General features: G+C 36.2%; 3 protein-coding genes across 7 annotated transcripts in view; 1 reads left to right on the forward strand and 2 right to left on the reverse strand.

The window, feature by feature from the left end:
• The window catches only part of LOC139964211 (procollagen galactosyltransferase 2-like), a 32,172-nt gene extending 26,268 nt beyond the window's left edge, over positions 1–5,904 (reverse strand). The window contains exon 1 of the mRNA XM_071965637.1: positions 5,463–5,904. Coding sequence (XP_071821738.1) covers positions 5,463–5,719 — 257 coding nt within the window. The 5' untranslated portion in view covers positions 5,720–5,904. The remainder of the gene's footprint in view (positions 1–5,462) is intronic.
• Positions 5,905–7,479: 1,575 nt separating this feature from the next.
• Positions 7,480–15,593, forward strand: LOC139963474 (prostaglandin E synthase 2-like). The gene is made up of 5 exons (XM_071964275.1): positions 7,480–8,048; positions 9,104–9,300; positions 9,718–9,918; positions 11,215–11,329; positions 12,167–15,593. Exons 1-5 carry the CDS (start codon positions 7,488–7,490, stop codon positions 12,308–12,310), a joined length of 1,218 nt encoding a protein of 405 aa, XP_071820376.1. The 5' UTR covers positions 7,480–7,487; the 3' UTR covers positions 12,311–15,593.
• LOC139963473 (uncharacterized) lies at positions 15,554–24,351 on the reverse strand. Of its 5 annotated transcripts, XM_071964272.1 has the most exons (7): positions 24,272–24,351; positions 21,897–21,974; positions 21,610–21,672; positions 20,158–21,077; positions 20,037–20,073; positions 18,923–19,009; positions 15,554–17,400 (listed from the first exon to the last, which is right to left on the reverse strand). In XM_071964272.1, exons 2-7 carry the CDS (start codon positions 21,948–21,950, stop codon positions 16,669–16,671), a joined length of 1,893 nt encoding a protein of 630 aa, XP_071820373.1. In that variant the 5' UTR covers positions 21,951–21,974; positions 24,272–24,351; the 3' UTR covers positions 15,554–16,668. The 5 variants fall into 5 exon arrangements, with proteins under 5 accessions (XP_071820373.1, XP_071820370.1, XP_071820371.1 ...); XM_071964269.1 differs by having other exon boundaries at positions 20,037–21,077; XM_071964270.1 differs by having other exon boundaries at positions 20,037–21,077; positions 21,610–21,669; positions 24,272–24,306.
• Positions 24,352–24,550: the final 199 nt, after the last annotated feature.

Below are 24,550 nucleotides of genomic sequence, written 5' to 3' on the forward strand. Positions count from 1 at the left end.
ATAAGAGTCCAATAATTTGGTTTGATAAATATGTAAAACATCTTGAACGGCCTGTGTACCTGTCACAACTTCTCTTGCCATATACTCCAACTCGCACACTTCGTTCCTCCAACAAACTGTTTTTAACTGTTCCAAAACCACGATTGAAGAACTATGGTTACAGAAGCTTCCAATACTCTGGGTCTTATCTCTGGAACAAGTTACCAGATCACATTCGAACATGCTATAAACTTTCTACTTTCAAAAGTCTACTTAAGACCCATTTTTTCACTTGTTCTTTTGTAAATTAATTTACTTTCTTTGTAAAGCGCTTTGAGCAGTAACTTTTGTTTACTGATTTGGCGCTATATAAGTCTCATTTATTATTATTATATTATTAAAACAAGACAATGTATATACTGTAGTGCAGTATACTGGCCCTGTAGTGCCATATATTCAGCATGCATGCCCCTTCATTGCTCTGTGTGTCATTGGACAACTGTACATGTATACAGTAGCTAGTTGTGTTATAAATGTGTGCAGTATAGATCTGTATGAAATCTATGGCCGTGAGATGCACTAGCAAGAACTGTTTGTTATTATTAACTGTACTTCGTTCCAGATCCTTAAAAATATAAATAAACATTACAGACAAGTACTGCACCTTCTTTGTATATCAATGTAGCTAACAGCACATATATGTGGATTACAATGGTACAGTATATCCTTGCTTGAAGCAACACACAAGAACATAGAGAGGTGTATATGTTGTAAACATACATGTATCAAGGGCAGAAATTTTTGGAAAATATGTGAAGGAACCAGATATGATGAGGGTGAAGTACTTTGATTCAAATGGTCACAAGTACAAACACAGCAATAAAACAAGATGTCCACAGCACTGGTGAAAGTTGATTTACTTTCTTTTCAGTTGAAAAAAAAACAAACAATTAAAACACATTATATAATTAGTAGAAATTAGGTAGGGTGCAAAAATTGCAGGTAGCAGAACTTATAAGAAATCAAGAGTATAATCGACTAGTTTTGACAAAAACCGAATCTGATGTCTCCACATTATAGGGCAAGTATTTATTTATAAACAGAACAAAGGAACACATTGAGAAAGAGGCCTTTTTTAAACAACAAAGAATATACTGTGAGATGAAATTAACAAAACAACTATACATAGCAGAATATAACTTAGCACTGTGCTACTAACAAATGACCAGTGAATCACTGATGAAATCAAAAGACTATATACTGTAACCTAAAATAAAACTAAGTAATTAACAACATGGAGCTCTGCGATACAATGTGTATAGTACTACTATCAGCCACATGTGAACACTTTCAGCTTTATGAAGAGCTGAATTTATCATCTCTGTGACTTCCGGAATCTGCAGTATCTCGCATCTCTTCGTCTGAGTATGACTTCCTTCACTTAATACTGGTCTACGTAGCAATACAGCCTCAGAGGCGCATGGTCAAATGATGATCACATCACTTAGAACTGTATATGCTATTTAAATATGAAATCCATAATAGACGTACCATCAAAAATGACATGACTAGCCAAATCAAAGGATTGATACACATGTACGCTTTATCACACATAACACATAAGTTGCCACACGGCCCTACAGTATGTATACAGTACGTTCAGCATGTCAGGGTCTTATGTTATATAGTGTTCAAAGTTAGAGTTTTTAAAGTAAAGAAATTTGTCTAGTTATAAAATACTATGTTACTAACTTACTACCTAGTTGTAGAAAATCATAGATGTAAACACTGTTTAAACTGTACAGTATCTTTTTGCACTTGTATTGCAATATGTCCATTTTGTTTAGCATTTTCTTGCACGAAACTAGTCAAATATGTATTCCCCGGGTGAACAGAGTAATTACTATGTACTGTTGGCCTCTCTTTGCTGTTGTGATGCTTCTGTTTATACTGTACCAAGTACTGTAAAAACACATCAGATACTAAGCATACATGTATTAAATGCTTCAAGTGAACAGTACGCAGAGTGTCCAACTGATATTGCTGTCTCTTAAACAAACCTTAGTCTTACTATGAAGACTCTGTGCATTTTTAGAACCAAATGATTGCAGTGTAATCTAGTGATCATTTTTTAATGTTTCTTGTATGTAATTATAATTATATTAATTAATATTGAAAACATTTATCAATTTTTTTTCCAAGGTGGGAACATTGAATCTATGAGGATAATACAGTATGTGTTTTTTGCAGTTATTTACAGTTTAGGAATGGTACCATCATGTTCTTTGTCCAGTGTCAGCTTTATCTACAAATAGAAACTGAGTCTCAAGTTTCTTCCAATTTCTTCCAGTTTCTTCCGGAAGAACAAAATCAACCCCAGCTGAAATTATAAACCAATATTAGTCATTGGGATTACATTTTCTTGTTCTATGCATGCTTATTTTCAAAAAGTCATGCAGCAATTTATGTCACGCTGCAAAGTTCAAATGTTAATTAAAACTCTGTGAAAATAAGTTAATTTTAACAAACTTATTTGCAAACAAGTACATATATATTGAAGATATGCAACTCCATATAGTTGTCAGAAAATGTCCAATGGATTCTTGTTTCCTCCAGAAAAAAAGGGATAGTAACAATTCCAGGACTCTCTAATTATTACAAAGCATGTACTCTTAATGATAAATTGTAAACAAGAAACTGAGTTCATCCTTACTGATATAGGATTTGAAAGCAGGGCAATAATTCATTTATAAACCTACCCTAAGGATGAGCTGATCATGGAATGAATTAACACCAGTTTAATATCATACCCTCTCCTTCGATGTATAAACAGAGATTTACCAGTCATGTGTCATTTTCAAACTGAACTCTACTGTACTCTGAGTGATATGTTAATAAGTACACCAGCATCAGACTAATTTCTACAACCAACCTTTCTCAATTTATTTATAACACTTTAACATGGTCTTTAGTTTCTACTCCTTCAGCTGCCATTGAGAAATGGAATCAGGTCCTAGATTTTCATATAAATGAACAAGGTTTGTAAGCCATTTTCAGTCACCATTCGCTTTGGTAAAAAATAGCAAAATCCAGTACTGTACTTTCAATTTTTTTTCCTTCACCACATTCTTGGCACAAATACTTTTTTTTTTGTTGCTCATGAATGTCAACAAATGTGATAATGCTTTATGTTCCTTCTGTAATTTACAGATGAAAAATTACAATTCATTTGGTTTGGGAATGTGAAATCATCTCTAATTTCATTTTGGATGTTGAACATTGGTGTTTGGTCTTTAATTTCCTTTCTCCAAAAGAGACTTCTCAAATTTCAGATAATAGTTACTATTAAAGCATCGTTTTTTTTTTGATCTTCCACTTAAAATATTACATTTTTCATCAAAGAAAAAAGTAAGAGAAGAGGCTAGAATTTGCAATGAATTTTTTGCACAAGTGGAAATTTGTTTTACAATTGGAAAATACAACTTCCTCATATGAATTAGGTCTTATATAAGTTATGGGTCATTCAAGCATCATTATAACTTTTTGATCTTCCACTAAAAATATTACATTTTTTTATAAAAGAAAAAAGTAAGAGAAGAGGCTAGAATTTGCAATGAATTTTGCACAACTGGAAAATACAACTTCCTCATATGAATTAGGTCTTATATAAGTTATGGGTCATTCAAATCAGCATTTACTTCTTGCTTGTTATTATTCAACTAATGCTTTTCTTTGGGTTCTTGCTTGTTATTAATGTTATCATGTGTAATTGTCATCTTGCGAATTTGTAAAGACCTAATTTGTACAAATGATAATGATATGCAAAGATTATTTCAATAAAGATGGAATAAAAAAGAGAAGAAAGACCAATTTCTCACACAGAGAGATATTGTACTTAAGTTAAGGTAAAGGCATCCAGTGCAACACCACTGCAGTAGGCAAAGCCTGCAACCCTGGGAGTGGGATTGTTTTGGAACCACTGAAATCAACATATTAACTCAACCACAAATACCAAATCCACACACTGGATGGTACTGTACATGATAACAAGAAACTCACATCTGGCCATGTACATTCCCTGTACATGCAAAAACCAATAAGTATCAGTCTATTTAAACGGTAAGTTTGTGGTACTGTGGTCATATTGGCATTCTTTCAGTTGCACATCACAGATTTTCCACAAACTTAGTTCAATTTGCAGCAATTGAGTGGAAACATGTTTACTTGTGCACAGACAACGTTAAAGGATCATTATTGTGCATAAATAATGCGAATCAGTGAGCTATTCTAACTTAAAAGATAGCCTATGCTTTATTTCGCATAGACCTTAAATAAATGAGCAAATTCTCTAGAGCTGTCACTCGCCAAGCACCTTCTGGAAGCTTACCAGTCAAAACGTCCCTTTACCAAAACGTCCCCGTAACAAAACGTCCCTGCTTTTGGTCAAAACGTCCCCGTTGGTCAAAACGTCCTCGTAAGTCAAAACGTCCCCTTCTATCACATTCATTCACAGTTGTGAATATATATTAATTTGATTAATTTGGCTAAGTTATCGGCATGCAAGTTGGATTACAGTCGCTATAAATAAATCATGAAGGACTATATCGTTTAATTATATTTGGTATGAAAAAGCTATATGCTATATGTTTTTCAGTGAATTAACGAATTAAGGAAAACAAAAAATATTATACAAGAGGAATTAAAAAAGAATTTGGATGCGTGTACTATACAAGAAAAAAAAATAAACGTATGTGCTGTAGGAAAATATATATCACTTCATATCGCATATTCCAAAAGTAACTTGTTGTACGTAAAAAAAAAAAATCTTTTTTATTCCCTTCCCTCAATATTGGATATTCATTCAGAAACCAACTCGTGTTTAAAAAATTCTATTACCCTACAGCCCTCTTGCATTCCCTTTTCTATTTATATTATCTTATCTAAGAAAATTAAACTCAAAAATGTTTCCGCCCTCATTACCGTCACTTCCCACTCCGAAAAACTGTGTTATCAACCTAAACTATACTTATCCTTACTCTTTGATTTGAACTAAAAACATCCACACTTGCATTCCAACTGATTATAATTTTTTGGTCTAATTTTGGTCTTAAAATAGCGGGGACGTTTTGGTAAAGGGACATTTTGACTGGATACCTTCTGGAAAACCACAAGATGTTGCATAGACTTAATGTTAAGTTACATCCAGTAGATTGAAAAGGCTGCAAACATGTAGCATGGTGGGCTCATAATTGACGCACTTAAGGATTTGATCAACAATGGATATCAAGGAAAATCCAAATCGCTCAACTGTACTGATAAACTGTCATTCAGTGTACCCGGTGCGAGAAATAATGTACAAAACTAGTTTCACGAAACTACAGTTTTGTTTTCAACTTAGTTAGGCCTTACTTTCACTTAAAGAAAGTCTTTCCCTAGTAAACCAAACAATATTATGTTCAAATAAATATGGAAATACCACATACCATAGCGTTATACGATCTTTTGGGTAATTCAAATTTTCTAAGTAGGCTAGAAATGTTGGTAGAGAGTGAGCTTTGTTTCTTGCTAGAAGTGGTATGAACACTGTTGGGAGCTTCTCCCTGCCATGGTCGGGATTATCGTTCAACTCTGCCTGTGAATCTACGTCCTCGGAACTGCAGAAAAATCCTAAATGAGTAACAAAAATCACACTAAATATGCAGAATACAAACTGGAAGTCAGGAAGAGAATACTGTGCCATGGTGTATAATCCAACTGCAACAGATACGGTTCAACCGTAAGTCTTCTAAGTTTAAATTCCTCCCAGGGTCTGCTTTGCTCAGTGAAGTGACAGGCTAGAAATTTCTCGATTTTTTGGAGCATGCAGTGGACGTGTACAACTGTACACATTATGTGCAAAATCCGAAGGCTGGACCGCAACGTCAGAAGTTTCACGACTAGATCCCTGACGTCATAAACTGAACCGACTATTTGGGATGTGTGTAGCACTTAACTCTTATCATTCTCATTGTAGGTGCATTCTTTGTCACGATCGTACAGTACGCTATACTAGCAGGCCAGGTGAAGAAACCCATAACTTTAGCTAAGTGATACATGTATCAAAGTTTACTGCAATTTCCATCTCCAAAGTTATTAATTTCTTTCAATCAACCCAGCGGCGGATGAAAAGCGCGTTTCTTGTAAAGATTGTTAACTATTTATAAAGACACAAGCAGCAGGTAAACAGGGTTCCGCTGTTCCTTCAGGGAGCTGCTACTCTAACCCTGGTTCCTTCGAGTAGCCAGGGTCATAGGCGTAGGAGCCTGATTTGATTTGGGGGGCTGAAACGACTTGCCCGAAAAATATAATCAAATTTTTTAGCGCGCAACGCGCGCGTTCAACATCTTAAATCAACATTTTGCGTTTGGTCCCCGTTTTCTACTTTTCTGACATGTCCATCTAGGTTTTTTACATATATATCAATCACAAAACAGCAAACTAAGATATTAGCCAAGAAAATATCTTGGAGAAAACAAAATTGAAAGTTGCAAATTTTTCGACTTTTATGCCACCATTTGAAGTAAGATATAAATAGATAAGCTAGTTATGTATGTCGTTATGGCATAGTGGAGTCAGTGCGGTTGAGAAAAATCATAGAAAAGGATGCAAAATGCTGCTTTAATGTGCTATCATACAGGCATTCATCAGTTATTACATCACATGCCGATAACCGATGAATGCCTATATGACATGCACAACAAGATGTTAAATGCGCGCGAAGCGCGCGAAAAATATTGGTTTTATTTTCCCTGTTATTACCCTTCCATATTGGTTATAATTATTGGGGAAGTCGTTACAATAATAACGATAAAAATAATATCAGTTTAACCATTGAAAACACATTGCAAATTATTCTTCTTTCCGTAGGTGCCCGAAAAATTCTTAGCATATTGCCCGAATTTTCACCCCCCAAAAAATGAAAAACACATTGCAAGTTATTCTTCTTTCAGTAGGTGCCCGAAAAATTCTCAGCATATTGCCCGAATTTTCACCAAAAATTTTGGTTGGGGGGTCTGCAGCCCCCCCAGCCCCCCCCCCCCCCCAGCCCCCCGCCTCCTACGCCTATGGCCAGGGTCGATGCAGATCAATCCTGTTCTGACACAATTGAAGCGAGAGAAAATAAATTTCGACTTAACTTATCTATAATTCAAACTAAATATCTCATTCTAAAATTTACCGTTAATATTCGTTTTGTGTTCTTATGTTATACAAACAACGCATATCACTTGGATCTGACGAAGGCATATACAACTTATTAGCAGCGACTGACAGAATGTCACGTGACCTCCATAGTTTGTACTTTTCTTACTTGTAGTAAAACAAATAGAGTATAATGATATCACAAATCATCAGTAGGGGAAATTTTGAATTTCAACACCTCCCCCCTTATAATAATATGCATGTGATGTAGACATCTCGCACAAGCCAGGATGCAGAATTATTTTTATTCTGCGCACGTGCACTTGTTCATGCAAGTTACGCAAAACAAAATGGCAGCCTCCATGAAAAGACTAAGCTCATGTTCAGGACAACTTCTACCTAGGTTAGTTCCTATCAAATGCTCCCCTGGTGTACTAAAACATACACAATTATTGCATCGTCAACATGTTTCTTCAATACCAAACCTACATCGTCATTCAAAAACTTGGACTTATTTTAAGTCAATCTCTGGTAAGTTTGGTCTTCGTGCAGCCGTCGCTTGTGGAGTTGCTATAAGTGGGATCACTTGCGCGAATAGTCTTGGGTTTGGATTTGGAAGTGCTGAAGGAAATGTACAGAAAGCCTGTGAGAGTGATGTTATCGAAAGCACACATCGTGCCTATACCTCCGAGGATGCCTCAACGCTCAGGCTAACACTATATCAATATCAAGTCTGTCCATTTTGCTGTAAATTGAGATCATTTTTGGATTTTTATGGCATCAAGTATCATATTGTGGAAGTAGAACCTGTGATGCGCAAGGAATTAAAGTTTTCCGATTATAGGAAAGTTCCAATTCTGGTTCAAGAGGATGCAAAAGGCAGCACGATCGTAAGTATTGGCATTTATAAATTGCTTATGTAACTTGTAAGATTTGCAAGCAAGCATTTAAGGGATATAGGTAATTGTATCATACAGTACAATAACAATAATGCTTTTCAGCAAGAAAGCTAAGCACATCAAAGTTACGAAAAGGCTTTAATTTAGGTATAAATTAGTAACCAATTATTAAAGGAATATTATTAAACTTTAAGTTAACTCTAACTTTTAAGTGGTATCTATAAAGCTAACGTCCAACATCTCTTCATAAACAAGTTTCTTTTAAGTTGTTGTGCAAAAAAATGTTTTTAAGTTGTCCAAAAAAGGCACCTCCAGAGTAAGATATCAACAACAATCACCATTTCCTCCCTGCAAGTCACCTAGCTAATTTGCAAGGCATTGGAAGCTTTGGTTAGTTTGTATCAGTTTGAATGCATATTACTTCCAATTGTTATCATCTTATTGTAATTATTATTGTTAAACATATTTACTGTCAAATGTTCTAAACAAGCAGATTTTGCATACAGTACAGTTCTAGCATTTATAAATAGTCATGTATCAAGTGTATTCTCACATCAATATATTGAGAAGAGAGTCTACAGTTTCGAAGTTCTAGTTTCCTTATCTCCCATAATAAGCAGACCAAAATTCAAATCAAGTGAACACTACAAACTTTGTAAACTGCAGATGAAAGATTTGTCTAGATGTTGGTTAGGCTAAAAAAAATTACCATAGCAATGTATAGAGAAGGTATCAAATAATAAAATAGGTCAGTATAGGATATGAATTGTAGCCTTATGAGAATCAGGTTGCAGTTATGTAACTTATGTGCCAAAAACCCTAGCAGTGCCAAATACTCCCACATTTATCCTGGGTAGCAATTTGGCCATTTTGTATAGTATTGAATTGTCCAATGTATAATTCTGTGATTACAAGAAAATACATCCTGTTAACAAAGTTTTCATATGCAGTTAAAAATACATTAGGGTGGCTAGTTAGTTTCATATACTTTCATTCAATTATAAGTAAAGTAATCCTTCACAGGGAGCCCTGAATTTTCTTTTCAGCAAATGAATGACTCTTCTGTAATTGTGAGCGCATTGTCAACAATGATGTCAACTGACCAGAAAGATCTTGGACAGATTGTGACCTATTATCCAAAGATTGTCACACCAAAAAAAGGCCTCTTTGGAAGGGAAAAAGTGGAATATTTAAATAGATACGACATCATGCTCGGCAAGCCTGGGAGATCAAAGGCGGAAAAGTAAGACTCTTAATGTTAAGATTGACACACAAATAATAAATTATGAACCATTAAAACTGGATTGAACAGCTGATTATTGTTCTATTTATATGAACTAAAGTTACAATTCACTTATATATACTAAATTGTCACTTACTCCTCTTGTCTCTTATCCATTTGGAGTTCTAGCTGCAACATAATGTGCATGTTGCATCAATTATAAAACAGCTAGTACATATAGTACAGTTTAATATCAGCATGATGATAAAATTTATTACATTGTAGCAGTGTTGCAAAATAAATACTGGTACAGTATCTCCATATTCCTTAACCTAAGATTGTTTTGTACTTACTGAAAGTAGGTGTAGCAACTCCCATAGTATGATAAATGTATAATAAATGTGTCTCTCTTCTTTTTCTTTTGTTTTTTTTTATCAGGGAGGAAAAGCAATGGCGTCATTGGGTTGATGATGTGCTGGTCCATTACCTTCCACCAAACATTTATCGAACTCCAAGTGAAGCTTTGCAGGCCTTTGACTATATCTCTGAGATGAGCCAATATGGAGCCATCAAAAAGATCTTTAGTAAATACTTTGGGGCAGCTGGAATGTACTTTGTGTCCATCAAGCTAAAAAAAAAGTATGTTCATTGAAATGTTATGACCGTGACAGTGTACCACAGTATGTATGCTCCTCTGTGCTCATTGGTGCTACGGTGGGAAGGGGGGGGGGACATTTAGGGGGTGGAAAAGTCTGGAACAATAATTTCATGTTTGTGCTGCTGTGCTTATACATGAATCAGGAGACAGAATGTTGAAGAAGAATGAAAACAAAATTATTGGACTTAAAGGAAATGGTACAACAATATTCTCAGTTTGCTATGGGAACATTGAAAAGGATTTTCTTGTGATAAACATTGACAATGTGGAACTTAAACTGAGGAGAAATATACTCCACACTACTAGTTGAAAACCTCATCTCAATATCTTTCCCCTAACTCGAGATATGTTTGATTGAATGTAAACTATTTTGACTGGCTAAACCTTCAAATACTCCAGGAAGTTGGATCACAGTATGGGGTCTATGATGTCATCTGGACAAATGCTCTTCAAAAGTTTTACTGATAGGCTTTTACAATCTTCTTGATGATTTATCCATGAAACCTGATATATTTGGAATGTTTGCTTCTAGGTGTTCAAGTTCTCTGTACTTAGAATTCATCAAAATGTATCTTTTTTTGTAGAAATATTCTCCTTGGCTGTGGATAAAATGATTGACAAATAATATAACAAAAAAACAGCCATTTTCAGCTAAAGTTCCTTAGGCTATAACAAAATGCTATGATGATGTGGTTTTCGCCTACAGTACAGATTCCCAAAAACGCCACAGAATATCCTTTACAATGTCTCCCTCACCACTTCCCTTCCCTATGCATGAATTCATCCTGAACTAACACAACTTATTAAAAGGATATCAGAGGAATTAAAACTTACCTTGATAAAAAATTGATTCAACACTGTTAGTTGAAATCTGTTGAAATCCAATCTCAATATCATGTGCTTAACAACAGATATTAGTGATTGAATGTAAAAAAGGTTAAACTTTTCATTTAAAAAATATCACCAAATTAAAAAAAAAACGTATCTTCCCAATGGAACCTGAGGATGGGATTGTTGACCTCAACATGTAGAGTAGAATATTTGTGAAAGCAATCAGCATCAACCACCAGCAGATTTCTTAAGAAAATGCCTGAATCTAAGCTTTCAAGACAGATCTGCATATTATGACGAAAGAGGCGCTAGATGCTTTATTCAGATCAAAGTTTTCTCCCAAACTTGCAAAATTATTTTTCTCCCTTTCCCCTGTACAACTAGTGTTTGCACTTCCACCAGCTACAGTACCAAGTTTACCCGGGTCTTTCATTCTCTGTCTGCAGGTACAATCTGAAAGAAGATGTCCGCCAATCTTTGTATGATGCTAGCCGAGAGTGGATGGCAGCAGTTGGTGATAGAGAGTTTATGGGAGGTGCTCAACCAAATCTGGCAGATCTGGTGAGAATAATGGAACTTTCAATGGGTTAGGAGAATAAAGATATACTGGAGGTTTTAACTAATCAAGAAGTTACGAACCTTCTGGAAAATTCCCTGGTGGATATCTGCCGAGAACATATAACTGAGCATTAGTCTCAGGAAATAATTTAGTTTTCAAAGTTTGTGTAGCAGTCTTGAAGGCTCTGAATTTTGTCTGTAATCAAATAATGTGCTTTGCTGTGCTATGCACAGAAACTGCTATACATTTTGCCACTTGTATAGTAACTTGACTATTTTGCAAAGTATTTTGCCATGCAATAAATGGATATATTATTCACAGAGTCTGTACTGTTTCCATTTCTACCCACCCTGGTATTCTTGAGTGGAAATTTCTCCTGAACTTGCTTCTGACATTTGATGGTTGAATGCATGGTTAGAGATTCCTCTCACAAAGTAGTAGGTTTCAAACCTCCCCAGGCAATGGATTCTTGAGCCAGTCATTTGCATTGACAAATTGTTTCATCAGGATAAGGAGGCCAAAAATGTATACTGTGCTGGGGGGGGGGGGGGGGGCAGTGGGTATGACACATCAAGACTAAGCTGGACTATCCTAAGTTACCCTTCAATATGATCAAAATATATTTGGAGTTGCTCTGAATAGGACAAAACAACCAGATTCATTGGACCAAGATTTTCTTATCATTTTTTATATTTTTTATTTTCTTATATTTGTTGCCCAGTGATATTTGTTTTCTAAAGATTGAGACTTCAAATGATGTATTGACCATTAAGTTACCCAGAGCTCCTGTACTTGTTACCTTTTAATACCACCAATGGTACGTTTAATCTTCTCGACAGGCTGTATATGGTGTGTTAAGCTCCATCGAGGGTCTGGACGCCTTCAATGATACGGTGAGAGAGACCACGATCGGTCCGTGGTATCAGAGGACAAAGAAAGCAGTGATGTCTCACGCAGGGTCACCGAGTCAGCAGATGGTTTGACCTTTCCTACCTCAGTTTCAAGAGGGAAACTTAGATCTATTATTGGTTGCAGAGTTTAAACAATGAAAGACGATTGTTAACAAAGACCGAAAACATTTCAGTTTCATATGACCTTCAAATGGTTATGTAAATATCATTATTGAAAGAATGCAATTTTTGATCATCTGTGCGCTGTCTCTGGTAAACTGACAAACTAATCTAACAGATGTATGGTCCCTGTTCTGATTTATTTGTTTTTTCCATTTTGAGTAATCAATGCCACCAATCAAGATTGGTTACATACTAGCATTTCATTTCCTTTTCTTGCCCACCTGATCCATAATACCCCAGGAATTTGGAGATCTATGACTGTTTGCATAGTTCTTATTCATTTGGAGATCATTTATCAGAAGTTAGTCTAAAATTAGTCAAGTTTTGTGAGTGAAAATTAATACTGGTGGGAGAACTGTTACCGAGGTGGAATACTGTCTTTCATCTAAGTGGACTGTAGCCAGGGTTATATTATATAACTGATATCACCTCTAAAAAGGGCCACCCAGTATGTTATACTTATCCTTTAGCCCTAAGGTTTGAGCATCCTACTGGCCAGAACACTAAATCGATATATAGTAAGATGTCGATTCTATCAGGCTAACTGGTACAACACATGATTTTCTCTAGCCATTTTAGAAAATTAAATGAGACTCCCTTCTGATGTATACTGAATCCATACTTGTCATGTGTCATCACCTGTCACGTTTGGCTCATCTCCGCCTCCCAATGTGTATGAAAAGAAAGGGTAAAATTATTTTTGAAAAAGATTTAAAAAAAATATAAAATAGTAAGCTAATGGTGCAAAATGTTCATTCTGTACAGTCAAACCTTCATTGCTGTGTCCATTCTTAAATCCATATTGAGTTCTTATGAGTTTAGGGATTATGAGAACAAGTTGCAATCTCTTTTTTTGTTTAATTTGATCCCTCCACTACTTCAGAAATGATTCCTTCAAATGAAACACTTGTAAAAAGCAAAAAGTGTAAACTGTATTATTCCATGTTTTGAACATTTAAGTAGTATTTCTTTCTTTTTTTCACAATAAAGTTTGTTTGAAATGGAAAAACTAACATGCATTTTAAGGTATTTAATTTATTGATATTGAACAGTTTGAGTTTAATAACGTACAACAACAGTTTAAGACTATTCAAACAATCTTGCACTGGTGGAGCAAAAACAAAAACAATTTGAATTTCCTTTCACTATTGTAAATTTACTTATGTAGATTGCTCCTTTCTTCTCAGTTTAAATTTGGCCAAACTCTTTAATGTGGACAGTCCTTGATAGTCGGACAGTGGGTGCATGCAAAAGGCTATGACTGATCGAGACTTGGCCAGAGTTTTTAGTTGCATTGGCTTCAGCCGGGCTAACAAGGCATATAAAGTCCTGCTGATTGGCTGGATGTAATCTTGCAAGGTACCTCAACAAGCACTTGTTGTCAGCAGTAAAACATTTGTTCAATGCACCCTCATCAGTCATTCAGTCTGCGGGAATCAGTTGTATGACTAATATATGTCTTGAAGGAGATAAAAAATTGGGTCACAACAGTCAAGTTGGGTTACATGTTAGTTCTGTCAAAGGAACCACATGTGGTTGTGGCACACCACACATCCACCTATTTTGGTTCATCTTTGAATAGCTGTAATGAATGGATAGTATAATATCAACATTCTACTATGATATATGCAGGTTCATGCCTGATTGATATCAAAGCAGAACTCTTGTATCCACCTATTTTGGTTCATCTTTGAATAGCCGTAACGAATGGATAGTATAATATCAACATTCTACTATGGTATATGTAGGTTCGTGCCTGAAATTGGTATGAAAGCAGAACTCTTGTTTTGAAATCAAGAATTGACACTTACTCTGCATGAGGTGTTCACGTGTTAGCAGGAAATAAAACTATAAAACCAATCCAGCATCGAGTTTGCCTTTCATTTTTGGTGTCTTCATTCCATCTTCTTGTACTATCAAATGAGGAAGTTATTACTTTTTTGCCCTCAAAACTCTTTTGACAAAGATTTTCATGTTATGTTCGGCAGCCTGTCCCTGGTTTAGGGCTATCACAGGAAATTTACAGACACCTATTTAGGTTGAACTTTGAAAAGCCTTAATGAGAGATGAATAATATAAATATAAACATTCTACTACATGTAAGGCCATGCGTAATGGGTATGAAGTTTGCCTTGTATTTCTGGTTTCTTCATTCAACTTCTTATGCTCAACTGAGGAAGAGATCACATTTTCCCCCTCAAACTCTTTTGGCAATTTGATATTAATCCATGCTTCCTGTCGCTATAGAGATGATTTGCAGTTCAGTCACATTTAAGGCATCTATTGTATAAAGAGAGTACCATATATTTTAATGCTCGCCATAGATGGCTTCAGAAATTTATTTACTATACAAGTTACTCGGTAACTTTTTTGTTAGGATTATGTATTGCAACAATACCTTTTGTATCATCAATTATGGCTTGAGCTTCCCCTTTCGATTAACATTGTTCACAGAATAATTGCCAATCTTTTACTTAAAACGTTAATGTTTAAGGTTTGTTGTCTTGTATCAAGTCCTGAAACATCTGAACAACAGTAGCAGTTAAAGGTAGTCAGTATAGGCCCCAAATTTATAGCACACTATAATTGCTACAAGTTGTCAAAAAGTACTTTCCTGGAGGTTTTTACTCTCCAATTGTTCTCAGACATATTTAAGGAACACACAAGATGACTGAATGTCCCATTGAGGAAAATTTCCTCGCAGGTTGTAATAAAAACAGTTTAAGAATTTTGAACAAAGGTGACCCATATTTGAATATCTAGCTATTTGGGCCAATACAGCATACCTTTAAGCCCGGGTCACTGGTAACTTGTCACATCCACATATTCAAGTGTGAACAACTCACATTCGCTCCTGGTTCACCATAGTGTGCCACATTTGCCCCTCCCGTAAGGGACATCCCATAGAGTGCAGCCACAACCTTGCAGGTGTCCACTCATACCCTTGGTACAGAGACTGAAGATTTGAGAATGAGTGCCTTGCCCAAGGACGCAATGTAATGATCCGACCAGGACATGCACCAGCGCACATCTTGGGCTGTGATCAACAATGCTCAACACTTCTTATTCTGGATAACTTCTCCGATTATTATCAGATGAAAATGAAGACATCTGAAGGAAATTTCATATGACTGATAAATACATGAAACTTAATTAGCGTTTGCCTTCCATAGTTTTATTGACCATCATAAAACTTCACATAACATGAAGAAGGATGTCAGTTGAATATGAATCTTGAGTTCTTACCTGAGTCAGCAGAAAAATACACATCACATACATTGTGAGAGGTATGAATATGTAATATCATTTCATCGAAACAAATAAAAAGAAAAGACATATACCAATCGAAAAAGTCTGTGTCGCTTATTTAATTACTTAATTGATACCTATGGATGATTGAAAACAATTCTAGGTTGCTGGATGATCATAGAAGAGTTGTTAAAACTACCAGGTGCTTACAGCAGAAATTGGTTCAAGACAAATAAATGCACCATCCTGCCTATATCAGACAGCTATGTGCATTTTGACAAAGTTCCTCCATGATTTCTGCTACTAACCATTCCATTTTGTTATGTAATATCTTCGAGGAAATGGTCGGGTCCCTTTGTGACATTACCGATGCATAGCATGTTGCTAAAGATGGCCACAACCTCATAATTCAGTAACTAATGACATTCAAACCTATACAGTAAATGATATTTAGTGCCACTGGCATTTCAATTTTAGCATTGATTTCTTTACCAGGTAACCCAAATCGTGGATATTATGATTACTTTTAATTCTTTCAAACTCAATGTTCAGCTTTACAATATATACGTACCTTGACAAATTGCACTTTGTGTTTTCAGCTATTTATGGTCTTAATCTAGATGTAAAACCACACTGCCAAAGTTATAGTCATAAATTTTGTTTAATCTGTTTCTTTACACAGTTTTTACAAAGTCAGGAAAGGAACTATAAAAGAAAAACTATTAGAATATATACAATCAATTCAAAAGTTCTCTTTAAAACATTAACCCATGATTTTAAAGATGCAAATATTTTAAAACAACGCTACTGCGTAAAAGTACTATTAATAGATATCTTTACGAAATGATTATTTCACTAGTACTACAATTTGTTTAATTAACAAAGACATTATTGGCAGTACTACTGGCCTAAAAAAAAAAATACACAAATATAAAATGCACTTGGCAAGTTACCTAACTTCTTTGTATTACTCATTATCTTTAATCCAGCATAAGCAGCTTCAACTTGCCACCCCATTATCACCGTAGTAACAAGACATTGTTGGCTATCCTACTGAGAACGGCATCGATTTTGCCAGGAGGTAAATCCTCGGGACAATCTCTCCATCTTTGGTGCAAAATGGCTCCTACTGTGTCCTCCAGGTGTTTTGGGCTTGGTTCTTTCCTCGGTTCTACGGATCCTCTCACAGACAATATGATCGCGACGTCTTTGTAAGGTGCATCTTCATTATTGCAGTAATTATGGAAAGCTAGTACCGAGCACGACGGCAGCAAATGGAAGTTATGAACCACCGCAACCTTTTTGCCCGATTGAAAGCCCTCTTCAAAATTTCCCGCTATTATCTTGTGGACTTCGTCGTCGTCCTTGCCGGCTAGCTCTGTGCCGTTAAGGATGATTTTACCATTGCCACTGGAGAGTACTGTGTCGTAAACATCGCCGATATCGTCCAGGATTTGCGACTTCCTGTCCGTTTCGTCAGGAATCGTAGAGTAAACCAGGAGAGTGACGGGCCTGACAAGTGTGCTGGAATCCGAAGTTACGTGGACAGAAGCAGCGGAATACATCATTACCCATGAGTCAGCCTCCTGTTCCGGGTACTTCTCCTTTAAACGCTGAATATTTTCCATGAAGTACGCATGGCAATTTCCTCTTTCTTTAGAGTTACAAACAGCTGCAGGAATTTCTTCACCCGTACGGAACACCAGCCACAGCAAGACCCCAACCAAAGGCACGAGTATCGTAAACACCAGCTGCCGATAAATAATAGATTGAAATCAAGTAGATGCAGTCTACAGTTTTACATATCCATTGTCCTCCATTAACCAGTACAAAAAAATCACTCGGTTAGTTATAAATGTTTAAAGGATGATTCAAGGCACAAAATTTATTTTCAGTTTTAATACCACATCTTTTACATAAATCCACATCCTAGTAAGCCATTTCTGTATGGCTGTGATACAAATTCTCCACGGTTGGTGATATTTCTTGAACAGCATTGTGAAAGATGGCAATTGGGCAGATTTTGTTTTTGTTTTTCCTAATATGATTTTAGTCATTTATCCATTATGCAAAATAATATTTCTACGACATAGATGTAGTTCCCTCAACCCGGCTGGACCTATCAAATTCTTCAAATCCGGTATCCTTTTGGGATTTTTTTTTTCTGAGGCTTATAACGCATCGTTACCACATAATGCATCACAAACATAGAAATCTGATTTTTTTTGGTTTTAATTCACTTCCAGCACTGATGGTCTGGGGTAAGGCTTCTTTATATTATGTATTTCTTATCTAATTTCCAGGTGCAATTCTTTACAGTTGTGGTTTCGTTCACTACTTTGTGATGGTTGATTTGCCCTCTAGAATGGCAGTCTGTATTAGTGTAGTTTTACTCTGCAGTAGCATACATGCAGTAGGGTTCTTAGTTATTCTTTGTGAAAAGTCATTTAAAGGACGTTCTCATTGTTAAACATCACCCACTGAGTAACATTAGAAAATGATAGAAAGGAAAGGATATGTATATCTCATCAATTATCCTACACCCCTCTCCACCCCCACCTCCTTCCACCATGGTACTAATTCAGGCTGGATAGTTTTCACTGAATACAGCAAATTTGGTATCCATGCAGAATTTGAAATTTCAAATCCAGTGCAACCCTAGTAGAGACTAGAGCACAAAGCAGGTCAACTTACTCTTTACACTCAACTGACACTACAGGTTACAGTCTTGTCTATGTGACAATCACAATTCTTCCACTGCTACTATGTTATGAACAAAATCATAACCCAATGACTGTGACACAGCTGTTTAGTGTGGCAGGCATACAGGCACCAATGTATTTTATAGTTTCCTTGGCCACATTTTCATCCCAAGACATCCACTGCCCCCACTCCCCTCCCAGCAATAAAACATAAAATAGTTTTATTGTGTAGTGATCTTTAAGAACAGGACAGGAGTCGGAAGTTCACTTTTTAAAACATGTGCACCAAATATGCTCATACCAATTGAATGGGTAAACCAGAACATAAATCTCTTGAAGGCAGCTTTGCCATCTACTACTTCTGCCATGGATGTCCGCAGGTAGAAGGGTAGTGGGGGAGGGTCAAAGTGGAAAAACAGACCAAGAAATATCTAAAACTGTGACAGCTTCTGGACTGTAATCTCTATCAGAGAACAATAATTTTACCTGAAAAGATTTTATTATAACAAAAAGAAATGGTACAAATATTTCTTTTTCAGCATTACATAAGAGCTTACAGCAAAATAATTACCCAGATTTTACTATCAGTTTTCTTCTTTGGTTCTGATGGTTTTGGTTTCACGGTTAGCTCCTCCTTCGCCTTCTCTTCTACTCCATCCTTCAAATAAAGGAAGATTATGTCATTGATCAATTTCAACAAATTTAGGCTGGATATTTGTACATGTAAAGTAGATCAGGTGTAAGGAATGTACCTGCTTTGGAAGAGTATGCCATTGATGAATTTCAACAAATTTAGACTGGATATTTGTACATGTAAAGTAATTGTACATGTACATTTACATGTAAAGGTGGAAGCAATGTATCTGGAATGGAAGTGGTTTTGAAGTAGGTGGAATGCTGACATTTCTTTTTGAAAGTTACACAGCAAACTGTAAACTTGAACTTACAGCAACAGCAATATTAGGAAGCTGAGGAAAAGAATGGCAAGATTGACCAAAATCCAAGTTAACCATTACACTGCAGTGACATAAAAAGGAACATAGAAACATTTGCAGACTTTAATGCAGCTTGTCATGATTTTGCTTAGCTTTTGAAAACAAAAATCATGTTCAGCATGTTCCAATAAAACAAATGCATGCATCAACTGTATTTGAAATATTGCAAAGACATCTTGGAGGTGTTGCACTTTGAATAATATCAACATCAATTTGTGATGACCTCATCAAATTTTAGACCTCCAAAGTTGAATACAAAGATACCACTCATGACCAAAGTCCAACCAAGTCATCCAATACTGAGGATGACATGACTTGACCAAATATCATTATAGAAATTTGAAAAAATCATCAAAAAGAATTCATCAAAAAATACAAACATTTCTTATTAACAGAAAGAAATTACATTCATTACATAAAAAGTTATTACAGAAAATTTCAATAATTCAGTTTGGCTATGTACTTGAGAAAATGTAGTCTATCAACAGGAGATCCTTCACAAGAAACTTCCAATCCGATTTAGATTTTGTTAAATTGTGTGATGACTTGTCACAACACTGCTCAATGAGTCTGTTAATATTATTACATGCATAAATAAACCAACTTCTTGTTACATAACAAACCTTTCATCCTTTCATTGCAGCTTGCTGGGTCTCTTCCAAATGTTTCTGTAAGGTAAGATTTACTTACTGTTGTTTCTGGTTTTCCTGCAGTTGTGTTTGATCCTGATGGATTTGCAGTTGATTCTTCTGTAGTTGGCATTGATTCATTTACAGTTGTCTCTGATTCTCCTACAGTTGTGTTTGATCCAGATGGATTTGTGTTAAATTCTTCTGTAGTTGACATTGGTTCTCCTACAGTTGTTTCTGGTTCTCCTACTGTTGTCATTAGTCCTGGTGGATTTGCAGTTGATTCTTCTATAGTTGACATTGGTTCCCCTGTAGTTGTTTCTGATTCTCCTGCAGTTGTGTTTGATCCTGATGAGTTTGCAGTTGATTCTTCTGTAGTTGACATTGGTTCATTTACAGTTGTCTCTGATTCTCCTACAGTTGTGTTTGATCCAGATGGATTTGTGTTAGATTCTTCTGTAGTTGGCATTGGTTCCCCTGTAGTTGTTTCTGATTCTCCTGCAGTTGTGTTTGATCCTGATGAGTTTGCAGTTGATTCTTCTGTAGTTGACATTGGTTCATTTACAGTTGTCTCTGATTCTCCTACAGTTGTGTTTGATCCTGATGGATTTGTGTTAGATTCTTCTGAAGTTGGCATTGGTTTTCCTGTAGTTGTCTCTGATTCTCCTTCAGTTGTTTCTGGTTCTCCTACTGTTGTCATTAGTCCTGGTGGATTTGCAGTTGATTCTTCTGAAGTTGGCATTGGTTTTCCTACAGTTGTTTCTGATTCTCCTACAGTTGTGTTTGATCCAGATGGATTTGTGTTAGATTCTTCTGTAGTTGGCATTGGTGTTCCTGTAGTTGTCTCTGATTCTCCTGCAGTTGTGTTTGATCCTGATGGATTTGCAGTTAATTCTTCTGTATTTGGCATTGGTTCTCCTGTAGTTGTTTCTGATTCTCCTGCAGTTGTGTTTGATCCTGATGGATTTGCAGTTGATTCTTCTATAGTTGACATTGGTTCTCCTGTAGTTGTTTCTGATTCTCCTGCAGTTGTGTTTGATCCTGATGGATTTGTGATTGATTCTCCTGGAGTTGTCATTGGAGTTGCTGGTGTTCTTTCACCCTGTTGTTTCAAATGGACATAAGATAGTTTAGGTTTTAGCTTATTAGCTAATTATGAGACTTCTATCCCTTAAGTATGTTCTTTTGTCTGATATACAGAAAATAAATGTAAAAGACAGGCCTCTACACATAATTTTGAAACTACTACCCATTGGTGAGCAAAGGTAAGTTCACTAACGCTGCTACAAACTATAAATTTGAACTAACAGCTGAATACCACACATAACTTAGGCGGTTGACGGAAAATGCTGTTTAAGAAGACATAGTTCCTGCTTGGTATACCCAAACTACTGAAGCACCTGTGAAATTGTAGCTGCATTCACAGCTATCATGATCTGCCTAAAAAATATACAATATATGTAATATGTGCAAGCACAGGAAGTCCACCAACAGTTCAGCTAGCTCCCTCACCTGTTCGTTAGATGGTGACCTTGACTGTCCCTATGGACAGTTCATGACAGTGATTCTTGCTGCACCATGTCGTGATTTCTCTAACCTAGCTAAAACCAAGGTACAAAATTATACCAATTTACCATAGGTGGAGTGGACGCTGAACCATTTTCTTCGTCCTCTTCTTGTCCAGCTGTTACTGACTGCTGTAAAATATAATCGTAAACATGTACTAAAAGCTCATTTCACATTTCCTTAAATATCAAGGTTATGCAGCATGCTAAAGATGTATAGATGAGAGTCAATTGCCCAGAGTATTCAGGAAGGCACAGTTCCTGCTTGGTGAACTATATTTAGGAAGAGGCCATTAAAGTGCTTGTGAAATTGTAGCTGTATTGATAGCTATGGAGATCAAAAAAATTACTAATACCTGAAGTGTTTCGGAATCGGAACCCGCTTTACATTCTTCTACTGTTTGCTCCATTGTAGGATCAGCTGTTTCAGATGCCTGTAGAAAAAAAAATAATAATAACATGCAGTAATGTTCATTTCCCATTCCATTTATCAATTGTGTGGAGCATGCTCAAATTATATCAATCAGAGTCCAATGTCCACAATATTTAGGAAGATGCAGTTCCTGCTTGGTGTATTCCCTACTGAAGTGCTTGTGAAATGGAAAATGCATTCATAGCTATGGTGCTCTGCTAAAAAAAAAGAAAAAAAAAGAAGCTATATGTGTGTGCATGTAATTAAACCACCTATAATCCTAACATGTTAATTGATCGTTAATATGTGCAAGAAAAGTAAGGCAACCAACCAATCAGCTAGCTCCCTCACCTGTTTGTTAGATGGTGACCTTAACTGTCCCCTATGGACAATTAATGATAGTGATATTTGCTGCGCCATGTTGTGACTTCTCTAGGCTTGCTAAGACCTCTAAGGCCTAAAATGTCCCCAGTTATTGATACAATTAAACTACTGTACATATGGACTGATTGATTGCAATCGATGGACTCAGGGTTAACTAAACAACAACACACACACAAAAATGTGCGAGCCAAATCACTGTATGACAGGGAAGAAATTATCTATTAGATTCCATCAGAAACCACTGTCTTACGGATCAAGTTTTCTTTTTGTATCCTGCTACTCAGTTTAAGATCCAACATGAAGCCTCTCGAACCATGTTGAATAATGGCTATGGATCGATGGTGATATTTCCGAGTCAAACATCTGAATATTCACAATTTTTCACTTATTGATACTTTCCAGAACAATATAAGCACCCTTCGTATCTGGCTAAGTAAAAGATGTACATGTTTCTCATACCTGCCCACACCCTTATGTGGCCCTTCTTACTTCTCTTTGGTTGGTCGAAAAAAAGGTTGTTTCATACGTGACTAAAATCCTTTCAGCACTATTTGAGTGAAAGGTTGTGGCTATTTACCCGATGGTCAGGTGAAGTAGCATGGTGCGCTTGCTTATTCACCCGATCACAGTCCATGAGTTGAGAGATTCATTACGCTAGTATTATAGAGGTACGAATTAATATCTATGCATCCCAGTCTAGACAGTCAAATTGCTAGTGTTCAGATGCATTAACAGCATTATACTATCTGAGTTTAGTTTATTGTATAACAGACCAAAAAGCGTACCCAAAGAAAGTCAAATATATTTTGTCAAACATACTTGAAAAGCACTTGGTGGGCATATGGCGAGGTCATTGAAGTCGACTCTAGTGTAGGGGATTATAAGGTTCTCCAAAGAAAATAAAACACTTTAGACATGAAATGGTGCGCTTTTATGGGCATACATATTTAGGCTACAATTAGTGTTATAACAAGGTCAAGACATGCAATTAAGGCTGGGCTAATTTCATGTTTTGGTATGTTAGGATGGGGAAATTGAAATTGGGCAGGTTATGTAGCCTACACCCCACCCCCTAGAACCGGGCCTGATACCATGCTTGTTATGTTTTGACGGTCGACTGAATAAGCATTGCATCAGGAAAACTTAACCTATGAAAAGGTAAATAAGCAACCCTTATTTAACCAAAGATGGGGTACATAAGCAGCAATAGATCACTTACTCAATCGATGATTGGGAAAATAGACACTGGAGCAACCCTCATTGAAACCATGATGGGGTGATTTAAGCAACATTAGCTTGCTTCTTCATCCAATGATAGGGTATATAAGCACCATTGCAACATTTATTGATCCGATGATCATGCTCCCACTTTGAGTGAATCACATCAGATGTATCCCATAATGTGGGGGTTGAACACATATATTACAAAGACTAAAAACACAAGAATATTTGGACTGTCACAGCTTCATTCTGGCTCTGAGTTTACAAAGTGAAAGTGGTACTTTAACTTCGAAAACAAGGTCTGAACCTCCTCCTTTCTTCTTTGAAAAAGTTTTATTGAGAAACACTTTTTTTAACCAAATAATGGATAGAAGATTGTGGATTTGTTTAAAGTCTGACTTGAGTCGGTAATAGATCGTTGTTTATTCACCCACGACATCGGCACTGCACTTAGGGCATGGCCTAGGCTTATGTTATGGTACAAAGTTGTCTACGTTTGCACTTTTGCAGTTAGGCCTAGCTACAGTACTGCTGCTGCCTAGGTCTATGCTACTAACTAGGCCTAGGCTACCATTACCAAAATAGTGTTTTCCAACATATATTATTAGTTCATTGTTTTCTTTTGCAATAATTTGATTTAATATTTACGTATAGCTGCCTTTGTGCATTTGTTGAAAATTTCAAAGGATAATTTCCAATAAGCAGAAACCGTACCTATGCGTAGTTTTCACGGCAGCCTTCGCTCCCTCTCAGCCTAGTTGATCGAAATCGCAGAACTAGAAGTGTATATATTTCTTCAGAGGTCCATTCGTGAAAACTGGGGGAATTCCATTTTGAAGACACTACGGTAGCCTTTACACAGCTTTGCTAACACAACGATCAATTGAAGCTATATATGTCAGGTTGTCTACAAAGCAATCCAGGATGCAAAAATGCATTGTGGTTTCGATGATGTAAATTGAACAGTTTTCATGTATTTGACGTAATGTATAG

Source organism: Apostichopus japonicus, chromosome 22 (genome assembly GCF_037975245.1).
Source record: "Apostichopus japonicus isolate 1M-3 chromosome 22, ASM3797524v1, whole genome shotgun sequence".
Classification (NCBI taxonomy): Eukaryota; Metazoa; Echinodermata; class Holothuroidea; order Aspidochirotida; family Stichopodidae; genus Apostichopus; species Apostichopus japonicus.

What these genes read in the sequence shown, in the direction of transcription:
- LOC139963474 (XM_071964275.1), top strand. Translation starts at nt 7,488, where the DNA reads ATGCAAGTTACGCAAAACAAAATGGCAGCCTCCATGAAAAGACTAAGC. An exon ending in ATGCAAAAGGCAGCACGATC is followed by an intron (nt 8,049 to 9,103) that starts GTAAGTATTGGC and finishes TTTTCTTTTCAG; the next exon opens with CAAATGAATGACTCTTCTGT. An exon ending in GGGAGATCAAAGGCGGAAAA is followed by an intron (nt 9,301 to 9,717) that starts GTAAGACTCTTA and finishes TTTTTTTATCAG; the next exon opens with GGAGGAAAAGCAATGGCGTC.
- LOC139963473 (XM_071964269.1), bottom strand. Translation starts at nt 21,950, where the DNA reads ATGGAGCAAACAGTAGAAGAATGTAAAGCGGGTTCCGATTCCGAAACA. An exon ending in CCGATTCCGAAACACTTCAG is followed by an intron (nt 21,673 to 21,896) that starts GTATTAGTAATT and finishes TATATTTTACAG; the next exon opens with CAGTCAGTAACAGCTGGACA. An exon ending in AAACTGATAGTAAAATCTGG is followed by an intron (nt 17,401 to 18,922) that starts GTAATTATTTTG and finishes ATTTATCGGCAG; the next exon opens with CTGGTGTTTACGATACTCGT.